The 27,499-nt window shown below is 37.9% G+C and overlaps 1 protein-coding gene across 1 annotated transcript; it reads left to right on the top strand.

Moving 5' to 3' along the window:
• LOC120335723 (uncharacterized) lies at window positions 1-11,512 on the top strand. The gene is made up of 5 exons (XM_078110245.1): window positions 1-634; window positions 3,594-3,770; window positions 5,202-5,562; window positions 7,198-8,550; window positions 8,633-11,512. Exons 1-5 carry the CDS (start codon window positions 592-594, stop codon window positions 9,450-9,452), a joined length of 2,754 nt encoding a protein of 917 aa, XP_077966371.1. The 5' UTR covers window positions 1-591; the 3' UTR covers window positions 9,453-11,512.
• The last annotated feature ends 15,987 nt before the right edge of the window (window positions 11,513-27,499 follow it).

Below are 27,499 nucleotides of genomic sequence, written 5' to 3'. Positions count from 1 at the left end.
TGCAATCCAGCACTGCTGGGGTATTCGATAAATTTTGGCATTGATGCATGACGTAGATATGATGTATAATATACACAACTAAAAGTAGGATCCTATTCATATTTAGTCGAGCATGGTCCGTACATATTGTCTATTTTAATGTGTGGCCCACACCTGATGTGAGTAAAACTATATTTGGGTATAGCTTCCTTGTTTAGAGAAAGGAAATTTGTCAGCTGGAAAAATAAACAGTTCATTGTTTTTGGGGTCGTTAAATAATGTGTCAAATATTGATCCCAAACTTTCAAATTTCAGTGGAATTTATCAGTAATTATTATTTTGTAACTAGGCTATTACTACAATACTAGACAATGCATGGCCCTGAGGTAAAGGAAACATTCATATATGATTCAAGCATGACTCGTGTATTGTCCGGTTTCAAATGATATGCTTTATACATAACACACAGAAATGCAACTAATTTATATTTTTTAGCAGGTCTGGCTTCAATGCATCTACCATTCACAATGTCATACGCAGTGAGTACCTTGGGCGGGGTGGACGTGTATTTATTCTCTCAGAATTTTTACATTTTGAAAACGAAATTATTCAATGAAGACCATCCAGTGGATCGGAGTTCTACTCCTCATTGGAGGTGGGTTGAACATTTTTCATATTTTATAAAGATTGGGATTTATGAACATTTTCAAAAAAAAAAATTTAAGAACATTTTCTCAAAAGCAAGATCACAAGAATTAGGATAGGAATAACATATTTATCTTTGAGGAGAGATAAGACGACGTTACCATATGGCAAACCACGGCCTCTCGTCCAGTTACCAGTCCATTTCGGGTATGAGATTGGTTAGCCTGTTATTTGTTTGCAAACGCTTGGATTTGATGTGGAAGAAGTTGTAACCGACCAGCGGTTATGTGAACCATCCCACGGCGACTAGGAGTCCAGCAATCCTCTTGCATGTGATTATCCTGCACAGGTTTTGAACCTGCGAACACACGCAAGGTATTCAGAGGTGCGGTAGCAAGCTTACTCCCAACGCTTAGCACGATGCACCATAATGTCGAGCCGTCATATTCCGTATAAATATTGAGCACTAGGCTTTGTATTTTGTTGATGGTTGGCTTGTAGTAAGCATAGGATGACATCAAATACTTTCAAATTTAGTTATGTTTGATATTTTATATTTCCGTTTTGAAGCACAGTTTAAAATATTTTGAAAATCACTTGAATGGCCTAATGAATAAAAGATCTCCATTAGATTTTCTATTTTTATTTCCCACCATAGACGCGAAGATTTTCAAATATAATAATCAATTTATTTTACGAGATATTTTTAATCGTTGTTCCCACATTACGATCAAAAAATTAACGCCCTAGTTATAGCTCCTTTTACTTGTGAGAAGGGCTTCATTGAATGAGGCTCTAGGCAAGCTCCCACTTTGGATTTAGGATAGGATTTACATATTTATCCCGGGGGAGAGGAAAGCCGATAAGACGGCTTATTCGTATGTCCGGTTACCATTCTAAGTCGGGTATGGGATTAGTTATATTGTTTGTTTTCGGAAGCATGGACTTGGTGGTGGAGGAAGCCGTAATCGACCAGCGGTTACGTGAACCACCCAACGACGGCGAGGAGTCCAGCAATCCTCTCGCACATAACCGTCCCTGCATGGGATTCGAACCAGCGAACCAACGCAGAGTAATTAGAGGTGCGGTGGCGAGCGTATTCCTAACGCTTAGTCTGTTGAGCCAAACCGCCGCACTTATAATAGGTTTTGGCAGAAATCCCTCTGGTTTGGCTTAGTGTTTATTTAACCTTGGTGAGATTGTGAACAATGAGACTTTTTGGTTATGCTGCGAACAAATGAGATTTAGAAGGAACAGAACCTTTCTTGTCCAGCATATCCCGGATGAGGTAGAGACGTGAAATAACTCGTCAGTGAATGGGAAAGAGGCCTAGCAGGAGCGTAGCCAGTAATTTGCAAAGGGTACAAATAAACAAAGGGACGGAGGGCTTTTCCCTCTTTCTCCGCAACTTTATCTCTTCGTGATGTCACAAAATAGGTTCTAGAATTCCTTAGTTTTGTCACAATGTCTGTCTGGCACTTCTTGCACATGACTTAGATAGGCGCTGAGCGCATGTTCTCAAACATATTGCAAATGTTCTGCCAAATTTGACAATAACTATATAGTTTGAAATCTGGTAATTATAGTAAGCTTAGTTTTGGAATATCAGATTTTTCTGGGAGCCACATGCCGTCATCAAATGAGCCATATATGGCTCGCGAGTCATGGGTTCCAGACCCCTGGACTGATCGATATATCGGCCTTGTTTTTCGTAAATTTCGAACTTTCCGTATCGACTAGTTTTACTGATAGTTATCGGCCAATCATGTGACTGCCAAAGTGTTCTTCGCTATTTCTATTTCTCTCTTATCAAAGAGCGACTTTTGAATATGTCTCTCTTTTCCTTGCAAATTGAAGCGAGAGAAACACATGAACTACTTATTTTATGTCAAATAATTTACGTTGGATTAATAAAGAATTTTCGCCCCCTTTCTACGGCGCTTGGATTTCTCTTTCGCTTTAGTCGTTCAAGGAACGATTTAATTTTTGTATTGATATGTTATAGATGGCTGATTCTAGCGGTACGAGTAAAATATTTGAATACTTGCCTTCGTCTGCCATAACGGTGGCGTAATTTGTAAAATAGGCTCATCATTATTGTGTCAAGGTTCCGCTGATTTAAAAACAATTTGTGGAGCCATCTCAAAGCAAAACACAAGAGCAAGTATGATTGGAGCCAATGCATAAAAACTTACAATAAGTGTTCTTTCTTGCCATGCACACAATTTTCTTCGGTAATGTGGTCTTACACTGATAATTTCTATCATTAGGTATTGAAAATTGCTAAACTGAGAGATGCACAAAAAAGGATGTTATTGTACTTTTTATGAAATTTTTTGTCAACATTGCACGAGTTTAACATTTTGTTGTAGATTTCATTCATCTTGCAAGAAAAACACAGAATTCTTAGAGTGTTGCTTGTTACTTTAGTCATCCTTGTGATAAAATATTGTTATTGGTTTAAAAAGGCAGTGTTGATCGGACTCTACTAAAGAACGTTTCAAGCCACGAAAAGTTGCTATGTATGATGCAAGAGCTTTATTTTTTTCTTACTTTTCATGGGGGGGGGGGGTCTGGCCCTCAATACACCTTCCCCTTGGCTCCCAGATTACTAAGCCATCTCACCAACTTTCCTCTCTTCTGGGATAAACATAAAAATTTCCGTTTTATTGGTCACAATATGTGCCAAAATGAAGTGTTTTGCTGTATTGTGTTGATATTGGGGTTTTTCTTGTTTTTGTGAAAAATCACTATTCTTTGCGACTACTGGACCAATCAATTTCATATTTCTAATATTTAATTCATGTTGAAAGATATCTAAAAGGCAAATAATTTTTAGTTTTTCAATTTACTTACGGGTATTACTTTTTTTAATTTAAAATCTCACTTCATGAAAATTATCTTTCCTTTTTTGAATTCTGTTACCGGTTTTTCCGAGAACAACTCAACTCTCATTCTGTTAATTTCAGGAATCCAATGGGTGAACGTGCAGGGTTGTGGATCAACCATATCGAACTTTAGTGGAGAAATCAAGTCTGTAACAAATAAAAGTGAATGTATCGAGGGGGACAGCTGTAGATGGCATTTTAAATTTGTTTCAGAAGGAAGTGTCGATATTATCACTACGGGCCGCAGATCTCGATCTGGTAAGTATTAAATAACATACCGTAATAATAAATAACATAATAAATAACATGTATTTTGTATAGATTTACACCTGCGACCTCATGAAAAGCTATCAAAAATATTCGAATAACGAAGAGCGAATAGAATATTAAATTTTTCGAATGGCATTTTACTATTCGGATATTTGGTGCCACGTGACCTGCGCCGCTTTGCTCGGACAAGGAATTCGTGCATCTCTAAATCGTTCGTGGATTGCGCGAGAATTCGCCTACATCACTCGCTAACAGACAAGAGCGACAAATTTGAGAAATCGTTGTCTTTGCGTCAGTGTGTTATTTGCTTCCTTTTTGCGCATAACATATCATTTCAATTCCCTATTTTGCATTTTCGCTTTAATGAAAAGGGCGTGACATTATCGAAATCGTCAAGTGAAAACTGGAAAATAAATTCCGTAAATAAATTTGTAATGATTTTAGCTATAATGATCGCAGAAGAATCGTTTTGTTGAAAAAAAACGTTGAAACTTTGAAAGAATTACCGGTAGTTATAATTGGCGTCTGACACTCTATTATGCACAAAAGCACTCGAGCGCAATTTTTTTAGCATAATATGTAAAATATCATTCAAGAAGTGCTGTTTAACGTCATCTCGTCTTATGACCACATAGAAATGCCTCTATTGCCAAATTATTCAATCACAATTTTAAATTAACATTCAGGATTGCGCAATCGCAGCTTTGTGAGGTTTATCTGTAAAATAACATAGATGCCATAGAAAAGCATTTAAAGTTAATTATCGCCTTAATAAATATCTCCAAACCGGTATAGATAATAATATTACCGTTCGCTTAAAAGTGGGACGGTAAATTCACACACGTTGATTAGTAAGATCAAAGCCAACGCAAAAGATGAAATTTAAAAAAAATTCGGGTTTTGGAGTCAGTCCTTGGATGTCTTTAACAGCTGTTGCAGACGTGAACGCACGGTATGCCCGAACTATAAAACTTCGTTATCTGACGACCCTCAAGAATTAATACTCGCACAAAAGACAAAGGACTGTAATATATATCACCAACTTCAATATATCGCCGCCGAAACGATCGCGGTGACAAAAACAATCAGCCATTATAAGTAAATTAACCAGCATAATAAACGCTTCGCTGCAGATTTTTCAATTTTTCGTATTATTTTCAAAAGGAGTATCGACCGAGATTCTGGTCTTTTGTTGTGTTTGAAAAAATATTCGTTATTCGACTATTCGGTATTCGTTAAAAATATTTGAATTATTCGATTAAAAAAAAATATTCGTTATTCGACTATTCGGTATTCGTTAAAAATATTCGATTTTGCCCACCCCTAGCTATCATGTGCATTGATTTAGCCCTATTTGTTATGTTCATTGGTCGATATGCGACGAATTGTCCAAGAATAGATTTCAATTTTATATTTCAGGAAAAAGACTTGAACAACCAACTTCCATGACCCTACAGACTCCCAGCCAATCAGTAACCGTACCCCTTAATTCTTCAATCATATTGCACCGTCTACCCAGGCAAAGAAATCAATCCAAACTACCGATGCACAAACTACCCTGGCAAAGAAATTCATCCAAACTACCGATGCACAAACTACCCTGGCAAAGAAATTCATCCAAACTACCCTGGCAAAGAAATCCATCCAAACTACCGATGCACAAACTACCCTGGCAAAGAAATTTATCCAAACTACCCTGGCAAAGAAATTCATCCAAACTACCCTGGCAAAGAAATCTATACAAACTACCCTGGCAAAGAAATCCATCCAAACTACCCAGGCAAAGAAATTCATCCGAACTACCGATGCACAAACTACCCTGGCAAAGAAATTCATATAAACTACGCAGGCAAAGAAATCCATCCAAACTACCCAGGCAAAGAAATCCATCCAAACTACCCAGGCAAAGAAATCCATCCAAACTACCCTGGCAAAGAAATCCATCCAAACTACCCTGGCAAAGAAATTCATATAAACTACGCAGGCAAAGAAATCCATCCAAACTACCCAGGCAAAGAAATCCATCCAAACTACCCAGGCAAAGAAATCCATCCAAACTACCCAGGCAAAGAAATCCATCCAAACTACCCAGGCAAAGAAATCCATCCAAACTACCCAGGCAAAGAAATCCATCCAAACTACCCAGGCAAAGAAATCCATCCAAACTACCCAGGCAAAGAAATCCATCCAAACTACCCAGGCAAAGAAATCCATCCAAACTACCCAGGCAAAGAAATCCATCCAAACTACGCAGGCAAAGAAATCCATCCAAACTACCCAGGCAAAGAAATCCATCCAAACTACCCAGGCAAAGAAATCCATCCAAACTACCCAGGCAAAGAAATCCATCCAAACTACCCAGGCAAAGAAATCCATCCAAACTACGCAGGCAAAGAAATCCATCCAAACTACCCAGGCAAAGAAATCCATCCAAACTACCCAGGCAAAGAAATCCATCCAAACTACCCAGGCAAAGAAATCCATCCAAACTACCCAGGCAAAGAAATCCATCCAAACTACCCAGGCAAAGAAATCCATCCAAACTACCCAGGCAAAGAAATCCATCCAAACTACCCAGGCAAAGAAATCCATCCAAACTACCCAGGCAAAGAAATCCATCCAAACTACCCAGGCAAAGAAATCCATCCAAACTACCCAGGCAAAGAAATCCATCCAAACTACCCAGGCAAAGAAATCCATCCAAACTACCCAGGCAAAGAAATCCATCCAAACTACCCAGGCAAAGAAATCCATCCAAACTACCCAGGCAAAGAAATCCATCCAAACTACCCAGGCAAAGAAATCCATCCAAACTACCCAGGCAAAGAAATCCATCCAAACTACGCAGGCAAAGAAATCCATCCAAACTACCCAGGCAAAGAAATCCATCCAAACTACCCAGGCAAAGAAATCCATCCAAACTACCCAGGCAAAGAAATCCATCCAAACTACCCAGGCAAAGAAATCCATCCAAACTACGCAGGCAAAGAAATCCATCCAAACTACCCAGGCAAAGAAATCCATCCAAACTACCCAGGCAAAGAAATCCATCCAAACTACCCAGGCAAAGAAATCCATCCAAACTACCCAGGCAAAGAAATCCATCCAAACTACCCAGGCAAAGAAATCCATCCAAACTACCCAGGCAAAGAAATCCATCCAAACTACCCAGGCAAAGAAATCCATCCAAACTACCCAGGCAAAGAAATCCATCCAAACTACCCAGGCAAAGAAATCCATCCAAACTACCCAGGCAAAGAAATCCATCCAAACTACCCAGGCAAAGAAATCCATCCAAACTACCCAGGCAAAGAAATCCATCCAAACTACGCAGGCAAAGAAATCCATCCAAACTACCCAGGCAAAGAAATCCATCCAAACTTCCCAGGCAAAGAAATCCATCCAAACTACCCAGGCAAAGAAATCCATCCAAACTACCCAGGCAAAGAAATCCATCCAAACTACCCAGGCAAAGAAATCCATCCAAACTACGCAGGCAAAGAAATCCATCCAAACTACCCAGGCAAAGAAATCCATCCAAACTACGCAGGCAAAGAAATCCATCCAAACTACCGATGCACAAACTACCCTGGCAAAGAAATCCATCCAAACTACCCAGGCAAAGAAATCCATCCAAACTACCCAGGCAAAGAAATCCATCCAAACTACGCAGGCAAAGAAATCCATCCAAACTACCCAGGCAAAGAAATCCATCCAAACTACCGATGCACAAACTACCCAGGCAAAGAAATCCATCCAAACTACGCAGGCAAACAAATCCATCCAAACTACGCAGGCAAAGAAATCCATCCAAACTACCGATGCACAAACTACCCAGGCAAACAAATCCATCCAAACTACGCAGGCAAACAAATCCATCCAAACTACCCAGGCAAAGAAATCTATACAAACTACCCAGGCAAAGAAATCCATCCAAACTACCGATGCACAAACTACGCAGGCGAAGAAATCCATATAAACTACCGATGCACAAACTACCCTGGCGAAGAAATCCATCCAAACTACCGATGCACAAACTACCCTGGCGAAGAAATCCATACAAACTACCCAGGCAAAGAAATCCATCCAAACTACCGATGCACAAACTACGCAGGCGAAGAAATCCATCCAAACTACGCAGGCAAAGAAATCCATCCAAACTACCGATGCACAAACTACCCAGGCAAACAAATCCATCCAAACTACGCAGGCAAACAAATCCATCCAAACTACCCAGGCAAAGAAATCTATACAAACTACCCAGGCAAAGAAATCCATCCAAACTACCGATGCACAAACTACGCAGGCGAAGAAATCCATATAAACTACCGATGCACAAACTACCCTGGCGAAGAAATCCATCCAAACTACCGATGCACAAACTACCCTGGCGAAGAAATCCATACAAACTACCCAGGCAAAGAAATCCATCCAAACTACCGATGCACAAACTACCCAGGCAAAGAAATCCATATAAACTACGCAGGCGAAGAAATCCATATAAACTACCGATGCACAAACTACCCTGGCGAAGAAATCCATACAAACTACCGATGCACAAACTACCCATACATACACCATCTACCCAGGCAAAGAAATCCATCCAAACTACGCAGGCAAAGAAATTCAGCCATACAATCTCAAATATCGTCTCCACTAAATCGGAATCCAGCAATAACTCTCTCATAATAATTTTGATATTAGTTGGATCTTTGAAGATAGCAGTAATAGCCGTTTTGATTGGATTATTGATTTATTGGAAAAACAGGTGAAATGAATTTTTTTTTATCCCCCCTCCTCCCCTGCCCCAACTTTTTTATATCTCAACTAACGATATGTCTTTATTACAGACAACGAGGCCACAGAGAAAATAACGCAATGTCGGCACAAGAGCCCATATATGAAGAGATTGCCGGACTTTTCAGTAGTTCTGGACAAAAGTCCCAAACCGTGACCCCAGTACATGGAGAAGGGTATCTATCCCCGATGCCCCAACCAAACCCCAACGCATCAGTTCAAATACAAAGTGTGGAGGAAGCTTATGCTGATCCCCAAGAGGCCGATTATATTGTCCCAGAAAATATTCCTGCATCTACCCCACCTACCCCCATACAACCTTTCAGAGACACACCCACCCCCCCAACCGAATTGCCTCATGATGCTGAAGGATATGCCGTACTTAGCACCCCATCATTCCCTAGCACACCTCGTCGAACCCCGAGTGTCGAGGACGTGTATGATGAGGCTAAAAATGATGCTGCCCCGCTCAATGCAATTTATGATGACACGGGAACTGCCCCGCCAGAAAATATCACTGCCCCACCTAATGCGATTTATGATGACACAGGTACTGCCTCGCCAGAAAATATCACTGCCCCACCTAATGCGATTTATGATGACACGGGAACTGCCCTGCCAGAAAATATCACTGCCCCACCTAATGCGATTTATGATGACACAGGTACTGCCTCGCCAGAAAATATCACTGCCCCGCCCAATGCGATTTATGATGATACAGGCACTGCCCTGCCAGATCATATCACTGCCCCGCCCAATGCGATTTATGATGACACGGGAACTGCCCCGCCAGAAAATATCACTGCCCCACCTAATGCGATTTACGATGACACAGAGACAATCATGGTTGGGGTTAAAGGTCATTCTATTTAGTCACATACTATGTGCTGCTATTCTGCTTTGTGTTAGGATGTTGTAACTATAATCTGTGTTAGCTGACTAAGAGAAGTCGTCATCATAAATGGTATGAAAAATTAAAAAAATAGAGAGTGTTGTTTTTGTTTTATTTCATGTAATCAGATTTCTTTTAATGATTTTGAGTGAAATATTTTGTTCATTTATGCTCTGTGATTTCAATAATAATTCAACCATGACCAAACAAAGCAATCTAATATCAGTGGTCTTTAACCATTCACCTATTTTGTACTTTTTTATTCCCCCCCTCCCCCACTATGCATAAATACTATACTTAAGTTATTTGTTCAATCTTCGTTATCTAGCGCCAAGCGCAAGTCGAACTCTGGCATTTTGCAGTTTAGACTATTTATAATCTATCCAACCAGTTCTCAGCCAGGGGGCCATGGCTCACTGCTGGGCCTCGGAAACAATTTCTATTCTAAGTAATAAATTTTTTTAAACTTTTTGATAAATTAGTTGAATTTGATTGTATTAGAAATGAGTTGCTAATGCTTTTTTTGCTACTAAATGGTTACTTTCATTTCAATTATTAAATTGAAACTGCCTATTTATTGTTTTTCTTGGAAGTTTTTACCTTGTATTTAAAAGTTAATTAGCCACGAGAATTATTGGGCAACGAAAGTATGCCACGAAAAAAGAAGGTTGAAACCCCTGATTTACACAATTCAGCAGAACAAGAATACTGAATAATGAAACCAATATTTGTTGAACAACACGAAATACAAACAAAAAAATTTTCCCCAATAATAAGAAAATTCATCCCTTGGGGATTCCCTTTTGGTTAGGAAATGTGTTAAATGGACTGATTTTGAGCTGACTGAAGAATATTATGAATCTCATTTATTTTTATTATGATTTGTCAGATAATGTTAATGTCCAGCTAATTGCCCCCCTACCCCCCAAAATTATAAATATGTTTACCTCAAAACGCTTAACAATATTTGTTGAACAACACCAAATACGAAATGAAATTTTATTAAATTTCTCTGGGAGGATGGGATTCTATCTCGTTCCACAAACAAACATTGTGTTACATGAACTGACTTTGAGCTGAAAGGAGCTTTAAAGAATATCATGTGTTGCATTTTTTAATATGATATGTGGTTGATAATGTCACATTAATGTATATTTTATTGTCTCCTCATTGTGGAGCCAAGAAAATTACCATGTTTGCCCTGAGTTAGTGATCTAGATGGGATTTGCCCTTGTATTGATGTTGAAATTCAAGTGAATTCACTAATCTGTGTTGAAAGTTCCATTATTTCTATTTTTATATCAGCTGATGTAGTTTTTTTGGTTTTATTAAGGTAATATGTTTTTATTGTACCATGTTTCATGTCTTAACTCTGAACAAGCTAAAAAAATATAATGCAGTGATTCGCAGCCTTTGCTTATTTCGTATCTCTTTATGTAAAAACTACTTTATTTGTTAAATTTTAATAGATCTCTAGCTAGTAACATGCACATCTACATTCCCACTTTTGTACAGTTTATGAATTGTGTGCATAAACAAGTATTTACAAAACTACAGCAAATACAAAGCAAAATTTTCCCCTAAGTACGCTAAGATTTGGCAAGTAAAACTATTTTAAATTTCGGTACTTCCGTAGTATGTGTACCAGGTTAGAGTTAGGCTATCATTTTATCCCGATTTTCCTCGTTTTATTTCTATTACTTGTTCGGTGACTGTCTGCGTTAGCCAAGTGAATATACCCCTACCCATAGGTTTCAGTCCCTTTACACAACTTGATGTAAAGTAGGCGAACAAAATTAGTTATTTTCATATTGGTACACACACTTCTGGAGCACCGCTATTTGTATAGGACCCTGTTCAAAGTGAAAGCGAACTTATTGTTTTTTTCTACAGATTTTCTATTTTTCTACTAATCAGACAATTTTTTATTATGTTTTATTGAATTTGTTAGCCTGACTTAGGACTAGAGATGCAAGTTTCAGAATTAAAGAGTTCAATTTACTTATTGTCTATCAGCAAGGGGCGTGTCTATGGAGGGGGTGCAAATAGGCTGCTGGCAGCACGTTATAATAATAATACAAACATTACACTCTTACACCTGTATGGGTCGCTTTTGGCCCGCGGTCCACAGGTTGCCCCCTGGTTTGTGGCAATTTAAAAATGTTCTTTGTACAAATCGCTTTTCTGCGCTACCAATCAGCCAGATTTTCAGTACAAATTTTTTCTGAGTCCTATGGAACCCGATACCTCACTTAAAATTTGCTGTTTTCATTAATAAATGGGAACATGTTTATGAAATACGGGAACACTTTGTTTAGTCACACTCTCATTTTCTTTTCAGAAAACTCGATGCTGAGCTAAGGTCTTACGTTTACCATACCGGGGCCTGTTTAGTGTCGTTTCCAATACCAACCAGATTCGAGACTTGGTTACATGCTTAGGATAAGGATTTACATATTTATCGCGGGGGAGAGGAAAGCCGATAAGACGACTTAACCATATGGCGAACCACTGCTTGTTTTAGTATTGATACACTTGGTTGCCATAAAGGCATTTTTCTGTATCAGGCATAGCAATTTTTCGTTACCTGAAACCCTACCTAACTCTTAAGACTATTGATAACCCACGTTTTCCGTCCTCCGATCGGACCCGCTGGGTGTTACTGCCTAACTTATCAATTATAAATTTCAGCTCCTCCCTATTCCGCTCAAAAATTCCTGGCTTCGCTGTTTTAGACATAAACTGTCGGATTAGTATTTTGTGCTTGATTGGGTAAAATCTGAGTATTGACAATGTCAATAAATTGCTTGACGGGCCGGAATGTGACCCTCGGGCCGCCTTTTGCACACCCCTGGACTAGATTATTCACTTTCGCATTCGTGGAACCTCTTTACTATCTTGTTGGAAAAACATGTCGTCATGTGCTTAATTATTTAGCATACATTATCAATAATTGAAGAGAGTCATCAGAAGAGCAACAACCATCGATATCAAAGAAAGGGAAGTTAATATTCCTAAAGACCGAGAATAGGGAGAATTATCTTTATATATTCATCCCGGATAAGAGGAAAGTCGATGAGATGGTTTAATTATATAACAAACACGGCCTGTTGTTCGGTTACCAGTACAAGTCAGGTATAGGATCAGTTGTTTGTTTGTTTCATATGCATTGACTTGATGGCGATAGATGATCTTCCGAAGAGTTTCGGTTTATATGTGATGAGCTAAAACCAGCTATCAACACTTTTAAAAAGCAGGTTGTTGAATATTTCGAATTAAAAGAATAGGTACGAAGCAGTTTGCAACCGACCATTCGCTGGGTCTTATTCCATTCTTATTCCATCTTATTCCACCTGAACATTGTATGTGTACGAGTATGGGGTTCAGGTTGTGCGCCATCTTGGTTCACATATTTCTGAAGATCACATTTTTCCTACGAAAAATAACACTAGAGTCTATTTTGGGGAGATGTCTTTTATTTTCATTATACAAAAACAAGATTACAAAGTCGAGAATTGCGAGATTTTCAAATATACAAAATATGAAAACCGGTTTCCATTTATTTACTTATAAATAACACGACTCGGTCTTATTTCAAGGATAGGGCTTATATTGAAATCATTTTCAAAATTTAGGCTAGGTCTCATTTTCGGAAAAACACGGTATGGGAAGAATTTTCTGGGACCAAAGGTCGAAAAACGTCCATTGCTATTTCGGGCAGCTCTGAAAACCCCAAACCTTTTTCAGCAGATTTAAAAAAATTAACGCCAACTATCGCTAAAAACGGCGCTTCTGTATGTGCAACAAGATGCCGAACATCTGAACATAGTATGTGTACTAGATTAGAGTTAGACTATATTTTTATTCCAATTTTCCTTATTTTAGTTCTATTACGAGTTCGGGGACTAGCCAAGTGACTCCCGTAGTATTTGTACTTGAAATTATGGCCTAACCCTAACCTGGTACACATACTACGTTCCGGTGTCCGCCATCTTGTTGCACATACTACGAAAGTATCAAAAATTCTGCTGTACTGAACAAAAATGTGAAATTATTGTGAGTCAATGTCTATTATGATATATCTAATTATGACGTCAAATACCTGTGGCATTGTTGAAGAGAACCAAAACATGACGTAACAATGATAGGTGGCATCGTGTGGAATCGTTCATTGTTTGAGCGGTATTTTTAAACGGCTTTGTTTGCCGACGGCTAATCCTTTTTATAGAAATCGCAAATATATAACAGGTTTATAAATACCCTCGATATACAAAAGAAATTCAATTGAATAGATATCAGGACTGGGCTTAGGGTAGTAAGCCGCATCTTGTGATACCGGTAGGGCCGTAGGGTAGGCTATTCAGTCTGAGAGCTTATTACGCAGAGTCGGATGTATTTAGGGTGAAAATGCGATTTCAATATTTATCCCGGGGAGAAGGAAAGTCGGTCAGACGCTTCAATTATATAGTGAAACTTGGTCTCTCGTTAAGTAGATAACCTAGTAAGATATAGTTTGCAGAGTGTCTATGTGTGGTACCGGTAGCAAATACCGGACAATGTGATATGTATCAGTTAACTTCAGTGCATGGCCCTTCGAACTGTGGGTCGCGAAAGTGCTCAATGGTCGTCGTTGCAAAACCTTTTATGACACTGACTTATGTTGAAACAAAATATCGATCAATTTGGAACTAGTACTGAGATTCTCCATCATCGAAATAGAGCATAGATTCGTTCTTTTGTGCGGTAATATACAAGCAAATCGGTCTCGTTAAAAGTATTATTATCAAATTTTACTTTATTTTTATTTTAGTTTCTGAGGGTTGCGAAAAAATGTGCCGGTGTCAATAAAAAGTTTGAAGAACCCTGGTTTAGTGTAGTGAGCCACATTCACGATACGGGTAACCTATATATGAGAGCGATTGGACAGCGCAACACGATTGTCGTCGCACTCCTGGTTACCCCTTCGTATAGGTTCGAATCTAGTATGCTTAATGCGGGATGATTGATGAACTCCTTGCTCAGTAGTGTGGTTGACGTAGCCGATACTCGGTTAATATTTCCTACGCACAAGAAAGCGAATAACTGGTTAAATATACCTCTTACTAACATGTACGGGTAACAGGACAAGTAGCCGTGGTCTGTGACATGATTAGGCCGATTAGCCTTTCCCCTTTCCCAGATAAAAAGGAAAATCGTACTGGTTTAAGTAACTGTTTTTGAGTAACTTATAAAACTTGTGGTCTGTGGTCTGACGTGTCCATATATTTGTGCGTAGCTTTCTTGTTTCTGTAACAATGACCAATCAGCAATAAGTCTACAATGATGTAACAATTGCTAGTCGTGGAGCCGCTCAGACACTTCTTTTGCCCAGACAGATATTTAATAAGCATGGTTGTAAACATTGCCTAGTTTATCGAGTTATTTGTCAGTTTTAGGCTGTGTTTCTAAAAATTAGTTGTAATTTAATATTCTAATTATTATTATTATGTCTTTCTAGGAGCTTTAGTTTAGTCGCGATATTAAACCAGGCAACGCTACTATAAGCTAGGCTAAAATTATCTATCAGTACCTGTAAGCGGCTTGTGAATATATATTTGCAATATAAATGATGGTTTTAAACACGTAAACCAGTTTGTAAGCGACAATTAGCAGAAACACTTTTTAAATAACCATCAAAAATCCTTCAATGGAAAGAAGAATTTTCCTGGAGTCTGAGGTAGGGAAAACATCTATACGTATTTTGATAACGACAGTCAGACTACGTCGCTGTACAAAAAAGTGTAGACAGACGCGACATATATTCACTGTGTTAGTGTTGTATTAATAGCTTCGCATTCCACTATGTTTAATTATTAAATGAATAATTTATGTAGCGAGGTAGACCTCGGTAGTAAACAAGATGTTGGTGGGAAGGAGAGCTGACAAAAGTTTCAGGTTACAAAATAATCTATTCGAGATAAACTTTGACCGCGAAGCAGTGATTGAAATTTTTCGAATAACTTAGTTTATAATTTTGTTTATTGCTTCTTCTCTCTCAATTGTGAATCTTTGTTTCGCAGACTCATGATGAACAATTTTGGTCCTTCGCGACTGCCGGTCAATTGCGATGAAATCCGGTTCGGTAACGGGTACTCCCGTAGTATGTGAACCAGGTTAGGGTTAGGCCATAATTTTATTCCGATTTTCTTCATTTTAGTTCTATTACGAATTCAGGACTGTTTGTGTTAGCCAAGTGAATATACCCATACACAACTGATGTGAAGTAGGCAAACAAAATAAGTTAACTCCATCTTGGTACACATACCTTTGGAGCGCCCCGCAATGTATAATAATTAGTGTTGTGATTTCTTGCACGACGGAATAAACTTATTGACTATTGTCATATGCATAATTTTGACACCACACTTTAATTCTTAACGTAAATCAATTGCATTTAGATATCCAAAAATCGCTTATAAAATGCCGGTGCAAATGATTAGTCAAATACATCACACATTTTCATAACTATCAGTTGGAGTTACGTAAGACTAACTACCTTTCCTTGCTCTATGCCTTTGTGGAAGTGGATGCGTGTACGTGGAACACAAGGATGTTGTGCCAAGAATAAAGATGACTATACAATTTGATTCAAGAGTCTTGCTGCCCACTAACTCGAATATATTTCTGTAACGTCTCGTCTGACTAAATCAGACTTTCTCAGACAAGCATTTTATAACTATGACGTAATTTTGTTCCTATCGTTATGGAAAATTGCTTTCCTCGTTAATTACTCGGCCAAATGCTTTGAAATTTTTAGTGGTTATAGATTGAATTTTTTGCTAGAAGGTTATGGAAAAGCTAGGGCAGTTCCTTTACCGTTACCTATACCTTGATACAGGTACCGTACTGGTAAGTTACCACATGTAATTTTTGGTGAACTGATGATAAAATATGTCGTTTTGCCCTCCGTGTCTATATATTTGAGCAGAGCTCTCTTGTTATGTAAGGCTTGCGTACGCAAAAGTTTTTATTATCTGATTTTTCTTTCGACTGGAATTCGGGACCGTAGTCAACAATTTATCCAACCCGGATCCGGCGGCAATGGTAGATTTTCCCGACTCCTCAGACCTGCTTATAGTGATCGAGGCCTTGTTTAAAACCTAAAATATATCCATATTTTTAGTGCGTCAATGGTGGTATGCAACTTTTTTATTGGTATTATTTTCGCTCAGTGCTCAGGATCTTGTTTGGAAAAGAAATTTGAAAATCCGAATCCGGTAAGCACAAAAATATGACTCCCGGATTCTGTAGGTTTGAAAATAAACCTCCGCATGCAGTATTTATAAAAGCAAGTAACATTCAACATCCCCAGATTGTTAGGTACTCCCGTAGTATGTATACCGGGTTAGGGCATAATTTTTATTTCGATTTTTCTTATTTTAGTTCTATTACGAGTTCGGGGACTGACTGTATTAGCCAAGTGAATATACCCCCTGCCTATAGGTTTCAGTTTCTCTACACAACTTGATGTAAAGTAGCCGAACGGAATTAGTTACCTCCATATTTCCACATTTCTGAAGCCCAAAATTTAGTTATCGAAAAGTCCGTAACCGAAGCGGAGCGGCGATTTATCATAAATCTTACATCAGACTACTTTTTACTTAAGTAGAAGAGTGGATTGGGTTCTTTGAACAGGCGAACAAGCATGTATACAAAATTACTTTGTCCGAACCTCATTCCAAATTGTACTTAAGAATCTATTTTACTGGAAAGTTAATGACGTAATCATCCTATTGACCCCCTCCCCCTATCACAATTCTTTTTTTGGGAAAGGGGGATGTTAACAATAAATCACTGTATGTTTCATGTTTGAATATACAGAATAACTCAAAACAAATATAACTGCGGGATTAAAACAGCATTAAGAAAGGTCATCAAATATTCATCAAAAATTTCGCCAAATCTCTGGAGAGCGAAAGTGCAGCTGTTCCGTATTTGGAACAGAGTGTTCAGTAGCTCAATTTTCGAACGCTATTAGTTGAAAGGGTGGCGCTCCAGAAGTGGGTGTACCAGTAAGTATAGGTAACTAATTTTGTTCGCCTATTTTACATCAAGTTGTGTAAAGGGGCGGAAACCTGTGGGCAGGGGACATATTCACTTGGCTAACACAGACAGTCCGCGTAATAAGACTCGTAATAGGACTAAAATAGGGAAAACTGGAACAAAATTATTGCTTAAACCCAACCTGATACACATAATACGGGAGTACCAAAAACGTTTTGTGCCCCATCAGGGGAGTTTTTTTTTCAAACTAAGCCTTAGGGCCCCGTGAAGGCCACGGAGTGGTACTCTGAAAAGAAGGACTTTTTTCTATAGGTGAGACTACACTAATTTAATTTGAGTTGTTTAATTTTATGATTATAGTGGATTTATTCTTTCATGTTTGTTTGTTTGTTGGCTACTTTGTTACTAAACGTGGCGCATAATAGGACTGCTAGAAACCTGTTAAAACCAAAACCAGGTCATTTTGAAGAATAGCAAGAGGCCGCGTGAGTTGAGAGTCTTTGAGCGTACAATGCAAAAGCGCAGAAGAATGACAAGTATCGTTTGTACCGCATGAACCACGTAATATCACCTTTATACAGAAAAATAAAAATTTTCTTGATCATAGGGATTTTCGTGTCTAATCGCAGCTAAAATACCTTTGAAAGAAATTCGATTTCCCTGTTTACTTCCACATCAATACCCAATCAGCAATACAGTAACCAAAACGACACAATCGAAATTAGCTAGCAGCTCAGAAATCTAATAAGTCAGCATATTTCAGGACCTTGTTGATATGAGCGTTGAACTTCCTAATGTATGTCCGTATTAATAGCCAATTAGCAAGAAGTTAGCTAATACGCAACAATCGTACTCAGCCAGCCGAGGTATATCTCTACTGTACGCGTGAACATCGGCCCGTTTTTAGTTTCGTTAGTAATAATTAGGTACACGTCTATGCTTTGCGGATTAACTGTGTTGTTGAAGTAGTTATGTTAGGCGGTTGACGGTGGTTTGCAACTGGATTCCCGTGTTGCTCTATGGCAGCGGTTCTCAACTTGGGGCCCTCGGCCCCCTAAGGGGGCCACAGAGGAGTTGGAGGGGGGCCACAAGGATGGCCTGAAATCTGAATTTACTTTTCACTTTAAAAGAAATCTCACAGTTTTTCCTAGTTTGCTGCTCAACAAGGTTATTTCGCAGGGTGTTTTCGCTCTCTTTTGTGCAAATTGTTTTAACATAATGGGATTTGGAATCTATTAATGAAAATAACCCTATTAATACCTCTGAAATATTAAAGTGGGGGCCATGAGTGCTAAAAGCCTTCGAAAGGGGGCCACGAATCATTAAAGGTGGATAACCACTGCTCTATGGGGTTATACCAGTAGGCCTACAATCCAGGGGATCCGCAGTTTTCCACTCGAATCCGAGAGTCTATATTGTAATATGTATATTGTAGATTTAAATAGCTATCAATTTCTAATTGCCGAGTTAGACCGTAACAGCTGGCGGGTCCGGGTGTTTAAAGAATCTAAGGTTCTGAAAAGCATTTCAAGCTACGAAAAATTGCTATGTATGATACAGAAAAATGCCTTTTTTTTACATTTTAAAAAAGGGGTTCCGACCCTCAAGCCACCCCCCCCTCGTTTCTACGCCCCTGGCCAATGAAATTTGACGCTGCCTAAATGAGAATATAGTATTAGTTGGAAGGACTAGAATCGTTCCGGTTCGCAATGCCACAGGCGAATTGACCGGCGTGAGATTTTGAATCGAAACTTTAACCTGAAACACCAATATTGTTTAGTTTAACATTTTATCCTCTACGCCAGTGTTCTTCAAAAAATTTTCATCACGACCCACTTGGTTCGGCCAAACATAGTCGAGAACTAAAATAAAGTAAAATTTGATGATAATACCTTTAATAAGACGATTTGCTGATACTCCCGTAGTATGTGTACCAGGTTAGGCCATAATTTTATTCCGATTTTCCTTATTTTAGTTCTATTACGACTCTGGGGACTGTATGTGGTGTTAGCCAAGTAAATATACCTCCTGTCCATAGGTTTCCGTACCATTACACAACTTGAGATGTAAATTATGCGAACAAAATTAGTTATTTTCGTATAAGTACACACACTTCTGGAGAGCCGATTTGCTTGTATATTCTCGCACAAAAGATCGAATCTTGGCTCTTCGGTGATGGTGGGTCTCAGTACTAGTTTTAAAGTTGATCGATGATTTGTTTTAACATAAGTAAGTGTCGAAAAAGATTATACCGCGACCCCCATTCAGCCTTTTCACGACCCACCAGGGGATCGGGGCAATCAGTTTGGATGGCCCTGCTCTAGGCCGACCAAGTGTTAAACACACCACGGAGAAAATCCGGCGCTCCAGAAATAAGTGTACCAATATGGAGGTAACTAATTTTGTTTGCCCACTTTACATCAAGTTGTCTAGCTCTAAAAGGACTGAAACCTATGGGCCTATATATATTCACTTGGCCAACACAGACAATCCCCGAACCCGTGATAGAACTAAAATAGGAAAATTTGAATAAAATTATGGCCCAAATCCAATTTAGAGTATTAGAAATGCAATAATTTCATGAAAGCGTGAAGCACGACATAAAAAGATCAGTTTTAATAAAGACGTAGAAAACATTAAATATAAATATCCACCATTTGCAATCTTTCCGAAAGCACTTAATTTATTAAAAGCAAGTAAATGCATTTTGTGTTCCCATGTGTGTGTGGGCGGCTCATACATTATTCAGCACCTCAGTGGCGACGAACTCCTGCACCTAAATGTCAAATAAATTAGTGGGAATGGTGGTGGACTACCGTAACTGCGTTGAAAATATTTGTTTTCGTCCTGTAGATATTAGAATCCGGATCCGTTTGACAAATTGACTCCGGATTAAAAGTTGACTCCAATTTTAAAATAATCAAATCTTGTTTGCAAATCGTTGTGTTTTCTAGTCTTGTTAGTATCGGTTGTGAATATTTTTGTCCGTCTTGTAGCGTTTAAAATCTGTATCCGGATACAATATTTTGACTCCAACTCCGGTGTGAATCAGTTAAATGACAATAATTTTGAAATCTGACCTTAATTGCGACTGAACCTTCGATAAAAAGTCAATAATTTCGAAGTTCGTTGAATTTAAATTCCTCTGACTTTCCTAGTTGACGACACAAATATTTCTGATATTATGTCGTCATATAAAATCCTAAACTATGTATGACGTCATAGATATGACTTCGTTCGCGTATGAGGTTAGTCATCTTCCGCTCTTCAGCGTGGATAAAAAATTAAAAAATATTTACTCGCTTTTTCACGTAACTTGATTCAAAATATCGCGTATTATGTACGACTAAGCATGGTTCATGTATAAAAGTATACTTTGAAATGGTAAATATGTTGTTCCAGGTCTGAGAAAGGTATTTTATTTTAAATTGCAAAGATATTCGTACACATTTTTTACAAGTGCAATATAGCACTGCGTCTATACGACGATTTTAAAAATAGCGCTCGACTGTTTTGGGACCGGACGGTGCATTTTGTGTGTCAAAGGCAGAGCACGTTGTCTGGCTGTACTGACTGTTGTTTTTATTTAGCGTCGCTCTATTTGCCTGAGGTCTGACTTTGGTCAGACGGAAGGTTTCAGAAAAACATTTGTGTTATTGTGCAGCGAGACTCTTGAAGTCTTGATAGTTGAAAATTGCTTACCAACGCAGAAATACATTTATGTTAATGTGTAGCAAGAGTCTTAAAGCAAATTGGCAATTTTTGCTTTTGTATTGCAGTATCTGTATTTCGCTTATATGTGTAGATCTTTGTTAATTAACATAATTTAAACACAATTTGTAAGGGGATGATACGGGGGTTTTAATGCATTGTCGTAGGCGCAGTTTTATTACAGAAGAGTAGGTATTTTAGTGTCTGTATGGTCGCCAAGTGGATTTATGGTACATTACATACAGGGCTGGATATATAAGCGATATATGCTTTGTCACTGGCATGTTTCTACAACGTGACCGTTGCGCAGATATATTCACAATATGACCCGAAAGAAACAGTTAATTTCTTAATAAATCTACAGAAAGTAAGAAAATTTATTTAACACTTGATCTTATATTTGTAAATGATTGAACCCAAACATTGCAGTAATTGGCCACAACCACCAGTTACGTTCTCTCTGGAATGTCTGGACTTTGGTTCTGTTTATTGATCATCTTGTACGTTATTCCCTCGAATAGCGGTATGGATATCAAGTTATTACTTTAGTTTTTGATATTTTTAGCATAAATACCGGTATTTTTCAGCTTGTTTATGCGGTCATTTTGAAAGTGACTGAATCCCTTGTATTCCTTCACTGAATTTTACCGTTTACGGAAAATGTCAGTGTTTATCAGTATTTCATGCAAGAAGTACGGTAAATATAACCAGTGAATTGTTATTACAGTGTATCGTCCCACAGTAGAACCAAATTAGCCTTCGCCGAACCAATTGCCGAAGTATAACTAAATTTGCTCATGTCACATTTTAAAGTTCTGTGAAAATGGCATTTTTGTAAAAGCATGGTTCTAACAGCCAAACTACCACTAAAATCAAAAAATAAAAACAGGTACAGCTTTGTAATCCAGACCAAAAGATGGCCCATAATCCATGATGACAGAAGATCAAGAAAAGTCTATTTTTGAGGAATGTGGCATGGGCTCCTTCAGTGTTACTGAAACAAAATCGTCCCCCAATGCAATAAATCACTTTCGTCTGTAATTTCATGTAGTTACTGATTTTTTACGTCAATTTTTTTTTGCGTCTACTGTATTTTGCTAGTTCAATAATTTTTTGTGTTAGTGTGCAGCAAGGCTACCGAATTGCATAGTATAGTCATGTTCATTCTCGCTAGAGAGAGAATCCTTACATTATACTCATACGAATCCCCAGCGCAAAGTCACTGAGGAAAGAGGATAATTGGTCTCGCGTAAACAATACTGATAGTTACTTATTTTGCACAGTAATCTGACCAAGACTGATAGTTGAACTATGTATCTCTGAGGAAGTCAGACAAAACGTTACAGAAATTTATTTGTGTAAGTGTGCATCAAGACTCTTGAAGACTTGTTGAGGATAGTTATATTTACTCTTGCTACAGCATCCCGAGAAAAAGGACAAGTAGTTGGATCCGCAGAAACCAAATCATTATCAGTTATTTTTCCTTTTTTTTTCAACCTACAAATTATTGAGCGATCGCGAGAAGGCCTGCTGCGCAATATTAATGGAATATCGACCGCTATCGCACTTAGTATCCCCACAACACAATACGGCCTGGTTTCTGACAAGGTCATGAATAATAATATTAACCTGTATCAGGATTTCGTGTTATTAAGGTCCAGCGCGACGTCGTAGAGGTTATGGCACTGGTTTTCAAACTTTTTTAAGCCGCGGCCCCTTTTTTGTAGAATTTGTCAAGTCTCGCGCCCACCACAAAAATAACTATCTAACAATAAGATTCAAATAACAGATAGTAGGGCGAAAATATGTTTCATTCAAAAAATACGTTGAACGTGAATAATGAAATAGATGAAATGTTTACAAATGTAAATATTCAAAATAAGGCGGGCAAGATCAAATCGACCAAATATTTTTATTTTTAATTAGCTTCAAGCCCCCTTAAAAATTGTCTACGCCCCCCCCCCCCCCCACTGTGGGGCGCGACCCACTGCTGGGAACCACTGGGTTAAGGCGTCAGACTAACTTTGTTGGATATAACATTTCAGATTAAAATCTCATGTCTCAGTATACTCCAGCGAATGAAGTAGTCCAGGGCTGTGCAACCTTTAATACAGAAGGGCCAGATACAAATAACTAAGTGAAACCGCGGGCCGCACATTTACTCAATATATGGTTTCTCTTTCTGGTAATTGCAGGTTCGTCTCGTTAAAAATGAAATAGAAGTCGTCACTTATTGTGAGATATAAGTGGCCTGTGCAGAACCTTTTTGAGAGTGGATAAGCGTCGTATCAAAATTTCAGTCGATAAGGGTCAAAGTTTAAATATATTTATTTCCGGATTTAAAATATCGATTCCGGGTTTAGCGAAAACATTGACGATTTCAAGTTTTCTCGTTTTATGAAAAATTGCATCTCCTATACCAGTCTGCCCCGTAACACCTATGGAAAATTTTTTTTTAATGAAGATATCGACTTATTTTGTTATTTTCCGTTAGAGTTCCATAAAGAATGTTCCTGCTCGATAATCAATGTTGGTTTTCTGCATCTCCCTTGAACCTGAAATGTTTTTTTGTATGTCAATAAGACAGTGTCTTATAATAATTTTCTTTCGAAAATTAAATTCTTTGGAGGATGTCTTTTATTTTCATTTATCAAAAACAAAATTATAAAGTAGAGAATTACGAGGTTTTTAAATATATATACAAATTTTAAAAACCGATATCCAATTACATATAAATAACACGTTCTTTTTAAAAAAAAAAACTGCTAAACATAGATTATTTAAAAAGGACCTTATCATAATCTTCTGGAATGTCTTGCAAACCACTAGATTCATGTCGACTAGGTTACAAAAAAAAAATGCGCGCTATCGACTCGGCTTATATTAAAATCATTTGTAAAATCAGGCTAGGTCTCATTTACTGGGAAACACGGTAGTATTGCGTATTTTCGGCGCGGTGAAAAATAAGCTACTATTCAGTCGAAACGTTACAGAAATCCATTTGTGTTAGTGTGCAGAAAACTCTTAAAATTGAATAAACTGATTAATAATCACTGCCAACACTGTGCGTTACTTCAATGAAATACGTTCTGATTAAATTTCCAATTTCGTTGGATGCGTCTCGACACATTTCTGCCGTCTAGTCACGCATGGGTGCATTTCTAAGGACTTGAAGTGAAGATAATTTAGACGGATGGGATCTTATTTGATAAATTCTGGCGGATCATTAAAAAATTGTAAATTGTATGTGATTTTGTGGTAAATTGCGGGGTTCGGTGTGTCTACACTGATATCCCCCCTGGTATCGACCTCCTTGTTTATTTCTGTGACATTGGCTAATCAGCAAGATGCCTACAGTGACGTAACAATTAAGATTTTGATGATCGCTAAGGCCCTTTTTCATTAATGACAGATTTTTAAGCGTAAGTTATAAACATTAGCTCGTTTTCGTGGTCCTGCTAGCTATATATCAGTTTTAGGTTTCGTTTCTAAAATTTAGAAATTAGTTTAATAATTCAATAGTTATTTTGGTAAAGCGTTCCAGGTTGCTGAAACTTTTGGGTACAATTATACACAAACAGAAGTACCAGTGCTAAATGAATTTTCCTCATTTTATTAGAAGTAATTAAAAAATTTATGGGTGTTGTTTCTGTCACCTGACACATGTAATCGCAGTTTTTGTGGATATAAATGATCAAAACGCAATTAAACATTTTATATATCCAGTCGTTAATTTTAACAGAGTCGATCATTATACTTCAAATTGTGCTCAGATTAGAAGTACTTTTTAGAAAATGGGTTGATATTTAGCAGCGCATTCAAAATTTGCCCCCACCGTAGGATTGGTGAAACCTTATAACGCACGAATGCTGTAGCAAAAAAAAATATTCTAAAATCTAATTTTACGTCGAATTTCGTTCATATAAGAAGTAATTAATATTTCGCGATGACAAAACTGTCCCGTCTTAGACCATAATCCATAAATCTAAAGAAGTCTCTCTCAGTATTTTTATACGCTTATTCATGATTTTCGCCCCGAACAAAGCCCTCTACAAGCAGCCACTGATATCTCACAATAGGTAAGAAGCTACTATGGTTCAAATCGACGATAGATGGATTGATATTTCATCAACACATGGTGTTTGGAACTACTGCGCATAATCCATAAACGGTTTTACAATCTTATTCGTTAGAATAGAGATTCATCACTCGGACGTTCAGGGCGATTTTTTTTAGTATTTGAATCATATGCCGAGTGTTGCTGTTTATTTGACATTTTTTTTTATTTTTTGTTTCCAATATTTAGGTATGAATCAAGTGATTTAATGGTTATTTTAGCTTCCGAGGAGTTTTAGTTGCAGGACTTAAATGTATTGGTATTTTGTCATGACGCTGTGTTTGGAACTATTGTACATAACATCGTACATTAATCATTTTGCAATCTCTTGCACAAGAAATCGGAATACATCACTCGAAAGTTCAGGAATATCGATTTTTTTAAGATCTGATTCATATCTCGTGGTTTTGTGAGCTATTTATCCGATTTAGTTGTATTTTCAAATTTGAGATATAAATCAAAAATGTCATCAGTCATTTTCTCCTCATATTAGTTTTAGTCTAGTTGCTGTATTAAAAATGGCCACAATGCATGAAAGTAAGGGAGTGATTATTTGGAAAATGGATTTATATTTGGGTCAAGACGCAGTGTTCGGAAAAACTGTACATTATCCTCCTAGATTATACATCCTAGTTCAATTCCATGCCCCCTACCCCACACAGAGTGCAATAATATGAGTAGGAAAACTATGCTCCGCGGGCCAAATCCTGCCTGTTGGATAATTCAATCTGACCCGCTTGATGCTGCCACAACCAAACTAAAACCAAATTTTGTTATTTTAGCTAGAAAATAGCGCAAGGAATTTTCTGAGATTGCGATTAAATTCAGTTTTGGCACGAGGCTTATTGTTGTAAATATTAATCATAAAATGTAACTTTTTACGTCGCACTTTTATGGCCCGCCAGTTTAGATGGCATAGGCCCTCTTTTGCAGTGAAATGCGTGGATAATAATCGTTGCATAAAATCCATAAGCGATATTCCAATCTTCGCAGCGTGGAATTGATATACGTCACTCGAACGTACAGGTCTTAAAGGTTATCGAACGGAACTCACTTGATATACTATGCCATTATGCAGTGGTCGGCAAACTGTGGGCTGCAAAGCATTTCCTATAATGGGTCTTCAATAAATTTCAATTTTGTCAATGATGCACAAAAACCGTAACCCGTAGTGAATGTATGTACCAGGTTAGGGTTAGGCCATAATTTTATTTCGATTTTCCCTATTTTAGTTCTATTACGAGTTCGGTGACTGTCTGTGTTAGCTAAGTGGATATACGCCCTGCCTATAGGTTTATTACCTTTACACAACTTGATGTAAAGTAGGCGAACAAAATTAGTTACTTCGAGATTGCTACATACACTTCTGGAGCGACCAAAAAAGTTTTATAAATTCAACATTACGTATCATTTTTGCCAAATGGTTTTTGTTCATACACCAAACGATTATACATTTCGTTCACTCCATCTAAACAAATTAAAGATCCCTAAACGAGTTTATTATGTGGTTAAATTCAGAATTTCCAACGAAATTGTAGCTTCTTGAAACGTTTTACATTTTATTATTCGGGCCTCACTTGAAAAACTTTGCCGGCCACTGCGGCATTATACATGATTGAATAATTTTTTAAATTTTTTTATTATACAAGCATTATACGCGCCATTTCGCGAGGATTTTAGATACGTCACTCTACGATTTCTTTTATTGATTTACGCTTGGAATTCAAATTTTAATGCGCCGAACGGATAATAACCCTTCCTTTACAATAATGATGATATATCGGCACAGTAAAATCAAAGTAGCTCATATTACATTTCTCAGAAATGGGCGCTCCAGAAGTTTGTGTACCAATATGGACGTAACTAATCTTGTTCGCCGTCTTTACAGCAAGTTGTGTAAAGTGACTGAAACCTATAGGCAGGGGAGATATTCACTTGGCTAACGCAGACAGCCCCGAACTCGTAATGGATAAGCAAAATCGGAATAAAATTATGGCCTAACCATAACCTGCTGGTACACACACTATGGAAGTACCAAGAAATGGTGAGCTGAAACGTCTGTATACCTCGAACGGTAGTGGTCTATTCTAGTTTTTTACGCCTCTGTTCTCCGTTGTTGGCGTTCGAGTCGATTTTTTTTAATCCGGATTAGAGATC

This window comes from Styela clava, chromosome 2 (genome assembly GCF_964204865.1).
Source record: "Styela clava chromosome 2, kaStyClav1.hap1.2, whole genome shotgun sequence".
NCBI classification, from domain to species: domain Eukaryota; kingdom Metazoa; phylum Chordata; class Ascidiacea; order Stolidobranchia; family Styelidae; genus Styela; species Styela clava.
Note: the sequence above shows the minus strand (reverse complement) of the source record. Positions and strands in the feature narration are given on the sequence as shown.

Excerpts from the sequence above, each read along its gene's own strand:
- LOC120335723 (XM_078110245.1), top strand. The coding sequence starts at position 592 with ATGAAGACCATCCAGTGGATCGGAGTTCTACTCCTCATTGGAG. Across the intron at positions 635-3,593 it reads AGTTCTACTCCTCATTGGAG|GAATCCAATGGGTGAACGTG; the intron begins GTGGGTTGAACA and ends TGTTAATTTCAG. Across the intron at positions 8,551-8,632 it reads TTGATTTATTGGAAAAACAG|ACAACGAGGCCACAGAGAAA; the intron begins GTGAAATGAATT and ends TCTTTATTACAG.